The 11959-nt window shown below is 34.9% G+C and overlaps 1 protein-coding gene across 1 annotated transcript in view; it reads right to left on the bottom strand.

Moving 5' to 3' along the window:
- Positions 1–437: 437 nt before the first annotated feature.
- The window catches only part of LOC110029571 (chaperone protein dnaJ 16-like), a gene marked incomplete in the record, with an annotated part of 24868 nt that continues 13346 nt past the window's right edge, over positions 438–11959 (bottom strand). Inside the window, 6 exon segments of the mRNA XM_020731921.1 lie at positions 438–1204; positions 2463–2516; positions 2596–2744; positions 2842–2950; positions 3044–3130; positions 3470–3520. Of these exon segments, the coding sequence (XP_020587580.1) occupies positions 989–1204; positions 2463–2516; positions 2596–2744; positions 2842–2950; positions 3044–3130; positions 3470–3520 (666 nt within the window).

The following is an 11959-nucleotide window of genomic DNA, read 5'->3' as shown; positions in this document are numbered from 1 at the left end:
ACAATTCAAAAAAAAAAAAAAAACGCATGAATTAACGAAATTGAATTACTCTTTATTATGCCTAAAGTGTATGTCATGTTGAAATCAACTTGCTTCCGGAATTTTATGCTGCTGAGAAATTCAATGGAGGGGAATTTACATACATACCACATAATTCTTATCTATTTAAATATCTAACACCCATATTTAATATTTAGATATATAGCACTCAAATTTTTAACACAAAAAAAAAAACCACTCACCTACATTTTCAAAATGGAATACATATATGTTAGGCATGTAAATATGAAAGTTTTAACTGTAATATATATATATATATATATAAATACATAAGAATTGTGTGGCATGTACCTAAATGCTCCCCCAAGAAAACAAAGACACATTTTCATCCTAAACATTTATGACCATGAGCAAAAACAATGAATTCAAAGCAAATGTAAGGAGTGAATTTCAGCTAATTTAAGTGGTACATATCTCAAAAGTTATTCTCAACATCATATTGTTGCTTAATTAAAATAAAAAAAATGGTAAATATAACTCTTAAAGCGAGCAGAGTTCCTGAAGACTGGTTTGAGGAAGGAATCTGGAAACAGCTAGTAATAATTAACTGAAACATGATCCTCTCTGTACATCACATTTCTTAACATGAGCATATAAATAGCACATTCCCTAATTAACTTGTAATCTCTGACGGTTATGATAAAGCTGATGATGATATGCCTATGGCTAAATAATAACAAAAACAGGAAATTGTCAGCCCAAGCAGAAACCACCGATCCGATGCCTTAAAAAAGTTGCAGAACCTTTTGCACAAAATAATGTCATGAGGGAAACTAGGAAGTAAATAAAGAAAAAATGGTGCCTCTACAGGGTGCTGCTGCTGCTGCTGTAGAAAACTTTAACAAATATTTGACAAGAACATTGCAGGGAAAGAAGGCAGATGGAGTGAAAATTACAGGTCATGAATGATGGAAACATTACTATACCTTCAGCATGGTTTCTGCTTGTCGACTTTCAGGTGGAGTTTGAACCATTTCTTCTTTCTTGGACGATCTCTTGACTTCTTCTCCTTCGCTGGATTTTCTTCTGCCATAGATCCCTTGAAGGAAGATCTTACCTTGCTGCTACTGGAGCTCCACGATAGAGGAGGATTGGTGGAGTAAGAAGCATGAACCGTGTTTCTTTTTTTTAGAAGCCCGTCTATCTAAATTAGAAATAAGAAAAAAAAAATTGGTATTTTTTAAAAAATGACCCTTTATCATATTAAATGAAGTCATGTAAAGAAGAACTCAGTTGACCATTTTAATTTAGGGCTGTTTGACATCACTTCTTTTTTTTTTTTTTTTGTTCTTAGTTTTTATTTTGTTTTTAAAAAAATATTTAATTGGTGTAATTTTTATATATATATCTTTTTTTTTTTTTTGAAAATACGGTGAAACCTGCAATGCATATATATATATCTTTTTATTTTTTTTTTTGAAAATACGGTGAAACCTGCAATGCTCTATGGCACAGAGTGTTTGGCTTTTAAAAGAGAAACACAAAAGAAAGTTGAGTGTTGTTGAGAAGAGAATGCTTGGGTGGATGAGTGGTTTGACACTTAGAGACAAAATGTGAAATGAATATATCCATAATAGGGTTGCTGTAGCTCCAGTGGCGAACAAGATTAGAGAGAATCGTTTAAGATGATTTGGTCATATTAAACGTCGACCATTTGATAATAGGGTTGCTGTAGCTCCAGTGGCGAACAAGATTAGAGAGAATCGTTTAAGATGATTTGGTCATATTAAACGTCGGCCATTTGATGATCCAATTAAAAGAGTTGATGTCTTAGATTCAACTTATGTTAAAAAAAGCAAAGGTAGACCTAAAAAGACTTGGACATATTGTATAAAAAAATGATCTGAATTTCTTAGAATTAAATGTAATTTAATAGAATTAAATGTAAATATGACACTCAATAGAATGCAATGAAAAAAAAGGTTTCATGTAGCGGACTCCACTTAATGGGATGTAGGGTTGTTGTTGTTGTTGTTGTTGTTAAAAACAAACACAGTTGTGGGATGTAGGCTTGTTGTTGTTGTTGTTGTTAAAAACAAACACAGTTGTCAGGAGAGGAAATTGAAAAAGGCGGGATCATGGAGTTTTGAGAAGGAGATAGGATGTGGTAGCGTTGAAAAGAAAAATCAAGAACAGGTGAATGAATGGAAGATGGCAGAGATGAAGGAAATGAATTTGTGAGGGATAAAAATATTCCAACAAAAATTTGGTCAAGTTTAAAAAAGCTTTGAATTATTCAGGCCAACTCTCCAAATAAAATTCTGATCCATCACATAATATCAAATTCGTTCAGAATAAACTTCATACAATGGGATTGAAATCTGTTAGCAAAATGGATTTGATTTAATTTTAGCTTAAAACTTGATGAAAAAGAAAGTTGGATATGTAAAATTCTAACTCACTTCCTCGGCTTCATGTGCATATCTTTTTGTCATATCAGTAAACTGTGCCAAAACCTGCAAAAATACAAATCATAAAGAGTCGCAGATCCAAGTATTTCACTGATGGAGAGCAATTTTGGACAGAATAACAAACCTCTCGATATTCACTCTCAAACTTAGACAGTTCTAATCTTTTGGCTAATATCTTAGCTTCCACATCCCGAAGTTTTTCCTTCTCGGTGGAAAAGGCTTCCCCACATAAAACCTCTATGGTGTAAGTAGCACTCTTGAAAAAATTGTCACCTATAAAAGAGGTAATTGAAGGTCATAAAATAAGATACGATATTACCAGACGATTAAAATATATCTTTCTATTATAAATTTAAACCACTTAATATACCATAAACAGCAAAGATATGCCTCCCAGCTTTCAGTTCATTTATTTCACAAGGCTGAAATCCATCTAATTTTCTGAAAAAGGCAGCATCGGGATCCTTAACAACTGCCATCTGGGAGTAAGAAGTTAAAAGAATAAATTGCAAGAGTCAACAAATAGATCATGATAGAATGGTGAAATTTTTTTGTGAAGATGACGTCCTCACAGATTTAGTCTGATCAAACCGGTAAACTGGAAAACAAAGAAAAAACATGCCAGCGGAGGACATCTTTCCAGTTTTTCTACTGTCTTCCTGCAAGATAAGTGTGCCCACAAAAACTTTAGCATATAAGAATTATCATTGCATAGGTATATTTGTAATAATTAGCACTGTTTCATTTGTCCAATTCATAACAGTTCACTCTCATGAATACACACCCATCAGAGTTAAGTGGATTGTGTAGCCCTTTTAAAATCAATCATGATTCAAATATTTATTTCAATTGGTAGACCTCAAATACCAAATGAATTGGATATACTCCATAAGTCAATCAGTCAGGTAATCTCTATATACATAAATGAGTGATTAAAGAGACATAAGGAGTTTTAAACAATACTGTAATGGTTAACACATTATAACATAAAGACAAACCTGTAATGCAAGGCTGAGCCCGCCGTTAACTTCCTGCTCAAAGTAAAGCAACTGCATGAAGAAAATTTATGTTAGAAGGCGAGTCTAAATGTGAAAAAAAAGTATAGCAACTAAAAAACCACAATATTGTCACAAAAGCATAGGATACTCAAACCATGACAAAAGCATTCAAAACATATGATTTGAGACCACCAAATGCTTTCTAGTTATTCTCTGCTTCTTGCTTATTAGAAATACTACCAATTTGCTTCTAAATATCTACCAAATCACAGGAGAGGTGTGCAACATGCATGATGGATGACACTGAAGAGTATAGGAATCCAAGTGATTTGTTAAATAATCATTAGTTCATGGCAAACTAGTTAGATGTAGAATGTTAGAGAATGGAAATAATTTGGGGAAGGCTTTGGGAAAGAGACTCTAAGAAGTGTTCAATATTGGCATCACAATATTAGATCTCCCCAGATTGCTTCAACAAAGAAGAATGTCTCAAGCTTATAGGATGTTGTATAGATAACTTTATTATGAAATAAAAATAGTAATAATATGAACAACATAAAACTAAAAGAATTAGACAATCAATCACAACTAATCAAGCTAAAAATTGAATAAATAAATAAAATTGGATAATATTAATGAATGACACCCATTTGAATTAAATTCCCATAAAAATATTGTGCAAATAAATTTTTAAAGATTCATAAAATCTTATTTTATTTTTCTTGCTCTCTTGCACTATCTCGGGCATGAAAAAACTTGACAAAATTCTATCATGATCTATTTGTTGACTCTTGCACTATCTCGGGCATGAAAAAACTTGACAAGGAGTCTTGAAAAAAAGTATTTAAACCAGCTAAGAAACTTTGATCTTTGTTACACCCAACCACTTAATTTGTGCATCATCATCTTCTAGATGTATGACATATTCTGAAGTGGTTCTTACTTAAAAATGTTCCACAGCAGAACATGATTGAAGGTTTGTTTGAGATCACTTTCTTTCATTTGGATTTATTTTCATTTTCTTTTAATACAAAATAAAAGATATGTTTGGTATCCTAAATAAGTGTTTTTTTTATTATTATTAAATATTGAATTAAGCCATGTTGGAAGGTGGTGATTAGTCGTAAAGATGATTTTCACTTTAAGAAAAATAAAAACAACTAAAATATCTTTAAAATTGTTTTGGCATTTTAAAAACAGTTTGATTTATTTTCCAAAAACTAAAAAACACAAACAAAAAGTGTTTTTAAAAACAAAAATAAAATAATCTAAGAGAACACTTAAATTTTTAAACCAGGTAAGACTTCAGCTTGAAATCTCATTCACGCTTTCTAATGAATCTCTTCTACATAGATAAAATCATCTTAATTTTTTTGCTTAGCTAACTTTTTTTTTTCTTTTGTTAAAGTCTATCTTTGAAATCAACATTATTATCAAAGCGAGGGAATTCTTTGAATTCTACATTCTTAAACATTAAATCGCTCTTTTTTTTTCTTTTGCTTTTTAAATCTTACTTTTCTGTTTTTTATTTTCTTCAAGTCTTCTTTTCTGTTAACCATACATGCCTCCTTTAGATATTCGACCATTACAAAATGATTGCTATAGTTCGAAAATTTAGGTGAAATTTTATTGTTGGAAATTTGTGGTTAAAATTTGTTGATTTATATTTGTTAGATCTATGGCTAAGCTATTGTTTCTAACGACAAATATTCTTTTACCGACAAACTATTAAAGACTAATAGAAGTTAATAATTATAGGACCAAAACAAAAAGAATTGTAGTGCAATTTACCGTGAAATATAATCATTCCTTAGAGAAGTTGCGGCATACTACAAAAAAAGCAGCAAGCTCAAGGCACATCTCGAATTGCAATCAATAAAATTAGCATCATAATAGGATAACAAGGATCTATTGGCTGATGGCTATCAATGATGGCCTTCCGGCAAGAAGCAGTTGAAGAGGCAAGCGAAAAGCAAATTTGCCTGTCCACCACTTAGTTGTTTTTGTTAATCAACTTCTCCTGATAAGTGCACAGCACATAAGTGACAAGAATGAAGTAAAAGAGACTCTTGATTTTTTTGTGCATAAAATGACAAATCGTACAATTTGTACTCAATTACAATTGGGCATTGGCATATCACTTTAGTATTTTTAACATAAAGTCAATAATAGATTTTAGGAGCAATTTAAAAGCCGCATCATCCAAACAATACACAAAAAGGTTGATTCAACTTTTTCTAAACCAACGTGCAAGATAATCAATATCCAAACGAGATCTTTATCTATTGAATCTTTAAAAGGGTTCCAACAACTTCATGGAACACAACTCTAAAATCAATTCATCTAGCTTCAAGCAATCGGACTTTCCAAAGATCATCAAAAGTTAAAATAACTAGTAGATTTTTGATAAATCTATGACAGTTTTTTTACAATTTAAGAAAGAATGATCCCAATCAGAATGAAAATTAAAACTAATGCAAAATAGTGAAGGAAATAATCAAATTGCAATCTAAGTATGGAGAAGGGTTATTTGAAAGTAAAAAGTTCAAGGAGAAATCTGCTAGACTCGTGCTTATAATGTTCTTGGTAAAACTCAATGAAGAGAAGCTTTGTTTACAGGGATTTGCAAAAGGACTACAACTTTTGAAAAGAAGTTTCATTCATTCTTTTTTATAGACAATATGATTATACATTTGTATATAGAACCTAAGAGGAAACAATGGTGAATTTAATTAAAACTAATCACGACTACGTCAAAAAAAATATAAAATAAGGTTGGAATGATTTAAGTGAAATCCCTAACTTAGATTATTAACAATTATTAACACTATTAAACAATCATTGCAGACATCATGCGTGAATAAAAAATATTGAGGTTTCATGTTAATTTAACAAATGATACTAAAAGTGAAATGAAATGAATCCAAATAAAAATTATGTTAGTAATAAGCAGTTCCTAAGAATCGATATGTGGATGACATCAACAAATGAAGCTTCACAATTTAACCTAATTGTGATAAAAAGTGGGCAAAGGTTGGTTAGAAAATCACTAGCAACAGGTTGATAAGATTTGGAGAATTAATTGAGTGTGTTTTATTCCAACATAAACATAATTAATACAACTCTAGGAATCTTCTAATAGGAAGCATATGAAAATAGGAAATAAAAATAACTACAAAATAATTACAATAGCCTCCCAAATTGGTGAGAAAGCGGCAAGAATCCTATATATTTATGAGGTGGCAGTCCAATGCAATAATTAAAAATGGAAGAGGAAGCAAATGTCCAATCTAGGGAGCTGCTAGTGGCTTGGCTAGTTGAGAGTTGGAAATCAAAAAAGCAAGCAACTTTAGTCTGGCTGGAGGCAAAATCCAAGGAATAAAACCGTGGGTCCTAGCGCATTTAATAGCTGTTGGAGGAGAATATTTAAAGAGTGTTTCACGCTCTCCTTTAAATGAATGAAAAGGGCTCATCCATTCCAAACTTGACGGATAATTTTTGAAAGAATACCCTAAAAATCCTTTGCTGAGTGTGCCTATAAGTTGTTCATATGTGGTTATGAATAAAAACTAAATCAAGTCGCTGCCCAGCTTCACATTCGTAAGATATCTATCACCCGGCACAATAAGAGTCTCAAATGACCTTTCTATTCAACCTATAAATATTTAAGGGTAAACATTAGCCTAAAAAAATACAACAATTCCTAGTGTTGTGGTTTATGCTTAGATATTACTGTTATATTTTACATTTTACTACTCCAAGGCATGAGCTTGCCTCATAAGAATAAGTAATATATTGAACTTGATCTCCTATCAACTGTAGAACCCACATAATTTGCATAAGCTTAAAAAGTTAGAGTCTCCTCCATTTAAATTTTATAAAAGTTTATACACTGCACTTAGTTGTAATTCTTTAAAATGGAGCGTGAATTGACTCACAATACTTGAAGCATAAACAAAGTTGGGCCTAGCATAAGATAAGAGGATGTCTTATCATAAATCTTTGATAGAGAATAATAAAAGTGGGTGCCACCAAACACAATGAGTAAATATCTTGGAAGTTGCTAAAGTCATGAGATTAAATCCTTCTACATCAAATTTATGTTTCCGTATCCAAACCATCCCAGTAAAATATAAATAATTTTATATGAACATTTTATATATAAAAAATACTATTAATAACAATTACAGTTAGAAGTATAACCGAGGGCCATTTAGATTTATTTTTAGTTATTTGTTTTCCTTTTTTTAAAAAAGCACAGAATGACACGTCATAAGAACAATTATTTTAAAAAAATAATACACATAAAATGTCTACACACACATGTGTGTGTATTTATATGTATGTATATATATATATATATTATATCACGATGTCGGCTGCGGTCGAGAGCTCTACTAGGGTTTCCAATGGAGATTTTCGTCGCATTTGATTCCACCGATAGAAGGAGAGGGGCTCGCAACTCGTTTCGTCGACTCATGCTCTGGTCTGCGTCTGAGTCGGCATCATTGGACGCAAATTCTAGCTCGTGTCTGCGTCAGCGTGCATTTGTTGTGTCTGCACCCTTCCTTTCGACGTTGCGCCTTTCCCTGCTTCTACGTCTGACAGTTTCTTTCCTTCTGTTTCGACGCTTCATTTCTTCTGTTTGCATCTGCGCCCATGCTTCACTCCGGCCCGACAGTAACAGCATTCTTTCGTCTGCTTGTTAGGAACTTACTGTAGGTGAATTTCGGCACTTCTCCTTGCTCCGATGGCACTTCCTTCTTCTTTGGCTGAACCGACAATGGCCTTCTTTGCCCGCGTGGTGGGTAACCGTCAGGTGGAGTATGCGGTGTTCTTCCCCTCAAGTTATAAGGATTGTCGCGATTGTACATATGATTGCCCTTTTGTTAAGAAGAAAAATAGAAAATGTAGAAAAGCAGCAATCTTTTTCTCTGACTCAGAAATTTCGACCATGAAGGAAAAATTCAAGTTTGTTCTTATTGGAAAATTTCAATGGGGGCACCCACTTATGGATGTTATCAAAAAAAGTGTTGATGATCTTAAACAAGTAGGCAAGGGGAAAGTTTGACTCATGGATGGAAGACATATGTTGATTCAACTAACAGCGGCTGAAAACTACACCCGAATTTTCTCCAAGAAATATCTTAATATCGCAGGCAAATCAATGAAGTTACTTAAGTGATCTCCTGATTTTAACTCAAATCAAGAAACTCCAACTGTGTCTGTATGGTTTAGTCTACCTGGTCTCAAGCTGCATTTTTTTCACCATCAAGTTCTCTACTCTATTGGGGTCATTCTTTGGATCCTTTGAAGCTATATCTGTCTACTTTCAACCAAACCAGACCTTTTGTGGCCAGAAAACCTGTGGAAAGAGATATTATTTTACCTGATATTGTTGAAGTCTGGTTGGGCATAGCCCATAATGGTTATTGGCAACAAATCATTTTGGAACACAGACCCCATATTGGACCCATTGTAAGATGTTTGAGTCTATCCTTGATAAATGTCACAGCTCCATCCTAATTTGAAATCTAAGGTTCAAGTAAATAAGAATGGGTCTGACCCCACTGCTTTGGATATTTTAGTTCCACCTGGAGATGATGCTACCAGACAGGAAGTGTTTGTTGCCCCTGTGGACCCCCCAATGACACTGTTGTTACTGTTACTGCGAATAATGTGATGTTGGCACCTTCAAATCCCATAAAAATAATATTGATGGAATATTACCTACAAAAGATAGTGTTTAGACTGATAATCAGAAGAACCTCGCTGCTCCCCTTCTTCAGGAAATATCTGGTGTAGAGACAACTCATACGTCACATAACTAAAACCTATTGTGGGTACTACGGTTAGTAATCATTCTGTTTCAGCTCTACCATCTCATAAGACTAATTCTTCAGATGAGGAATGACGAGTTTACACTTCCGGGAGAAAGAAGAAGAATGTAGATCTACTTGAGCTCAGGAGTCTTATGGATGATACCTTGGTTACTTCGGGTAATGGTACACACCTTATCAATCTGTTAGTTGGATCCCTTCTGCGGACTACACTTTTTTAGTGCCCTTGTGGTTTTGGCCTTTTTTTTTTTTTTTTTTACGCACACACTTTTTTTATTTTTACACGCACACGCACACGCACACACACATATATATATTAAAGCCCAATGGCTAATTTTATTGAAATTTAAAAGGTACATAAAGGTTGTATGAGATAACCCAATAAAGGTGACTTACTCATACGATACACGGACACTAGCATCCTAAAAATAATAAGACATAGATAAAACTTTAAAATTCAAAACTCGCAGAAAATAAGTTGCTTGTGACGAGCTAGCTTGGTCCTGCCTCTGCCTCTGGTTCTAAGAGCAAAGTCAGCTAACAAATTGTTGAATGTCATGTCATTACCCGAAGTTACTAAAGTACCATCAATTAAGTTCCCAAGCTGAGATGTGTCTCCATTCTTTTTTTTCTTCTTAGATGTGTACATCTATCATTCCTCATCCGAAGACTGACTCATCTTATCAGAGTGGTCAACAGATTGTCGAGCATGTAGAAGAGGATGAGCCCCCAGCTCCTGACTAACAGTAACAACAATCTTGTTCTGAAAAGATGATCTCATTCTGAAAAGATGGTAAACATGTCTCCTAAGCACCTGATGCTTCCTAAGGATGTGAAGCTGCGATACTATCTTGATTATCGAACCGAAGAATATCCTTTGGAGGTAAGGATCATGCAGTATTGTTTTCAACAGTGATAGAGACTGTAGGATGTCCAAGTAAACCATCTGCCAATACATCAGTCGGAAGAACAGAAACAGTATTGTCTCCGGTAGTGGGAGGGAGAGGTGACATCGTGTCAACCAGTGTTTCAATAGTCTGTGGAATGCACCCGGGAGCGGAAGAGAAACAGGTATGAAGTGAGGCAGATCCATAAGCATTTTTACGTGGAGGTTTTAAATTTGGATCAACTGATAACATTGAGAAAGAGAGTGTCCAAACATACGGCAGTGGGTGCAATAAAGAGGCGTTTGTTCAAGTTCTCCTTGCTGCTAAAGTCTCTGATGTTGTGTATCAATCCATATCTCTCCTGAAAAGATAAAGTAATATCTCGTTCTATCAAAATTCTGGCTTCAGAAGGTCGAGTCAGGTTCACTGTAGGAGTGTCAGTTTTGAAAGGCTTACCATATATCATCGCTAAAGCGAAGAGCAACTCTTGATCGTAAAGGTGGACCTTCAAACTTGGGAAGTGTAGCCAAACCGGAATACACCCGGGAGCGGAAGAGGAACAGGTATAAAGTGAGGCAGATCCATTAGCATTTTTACGTATAGGTTTTAAATTTGGATCAACTGATAACGTTGAGAAAGAGAGTGTCCAAACATACGGCAGTGGGTGCAATAAAGAGGCGTTTGTTCAAGTTCTCCTTGCTGCTAAAGTCTCTGATGTTGTGTATCAATCCATATCTCTCCTGAAAAGGTAAAGTAATATCTCGTTCTATCAAAATTCTGGCTTCAGAAAACCGAGTCAGGTTCATTGTAGGAGTGTCAGTTTTGAAAGGCTTACCATATATCATCGCTAAAGCGAAGAGCAACTCTTGATCGTAAAGGTGGACCTTCAAACTTGGGAAGTGTAGCCAAACAGGAATGGTAGGAGGTTTAGTACGAGGGTCAAAATCCACCGTCCATTTTAAAACCTTCATCATATGGTTGTCTATTCGAAGAAATTTTCTCGCAAACAAATGGGCATAATCTTCATCATTTGATAATTGAATGAGAATGTGTCGACCATCCAATTTACCAATCTTCCAACCCACTTTCAGCTTCATTTGCTCAAAATCCTTTTGAATTAGCTCAAGTTTAGGGTTTTCATAAAGAAACTTACCTACTAAGAACAGTCGGCAGGGCGCAGCTAGGGTGAAGATCTCTAGGGTGAAGATCTCGGCCTCTGTGAGAAAGATTGCATGTTTGTCGTTTTTACGGGATGTTTTTTTAAGAAATTCGGTTTCAACGCCAAGAGCAAAAGTATCATGATGATGTTGCAAAAACATATTCGAAAGAAGGGTGGGAGCGGGGTTATCACCGGCGAGAGCGACGGCATAGGAAAGTACCCCTGAGGCTATCACCTTGGCCGGTGTCAGTCACTCTGGGAGGAAATATCACAAAAGAGGGGCGAGAGCGGCAGACTAGAACGCAGTTGCGACTTTGTGAGCAGAGCAGCAGCTTTGCCGCCATACCAAGACAACGCGAGGACTACGAAGGAGGCGTCGTGAACAGACGAGGATGTCATCTGGAAAGAAATGTGAAAACTCGAGCCTACCTCGTCGTCTGGAAAGAAATGCGAAGACGCGAGCCTTCCGCCAGAAAGCACAGCAACAGTGCAACGACGCAAGCACCAACGTCGACGAAGACGAAGCAAGGAAATAGAAACGTGAGAGAGCACAGATTTCTATAATCTATGTTCATATATATATATATATATATCATTCTGTTTC

Source organism: Phalaenopsis equestris, unplaced genomic scaffold, assembly GCF_001263595.1.
Source record: "Phalaenopsis equestris unplaced genomic scaffold, ASM126359v1 Scaffold000595, whole genome shotgun sequence".
Taxonomy (NCBI): domain Eukaryota; kingdom Viridiplantae; phylum Streptophyta; class Magnoliopsida; order Asparagales; family Orchidaceae; genus Phalaenopsis; species Phalaenopsis equestris.
Note: the sequence above shows the minus strand (reverse complement) of the source record. Positions and strands in the feature narration are given on the sequence as shown.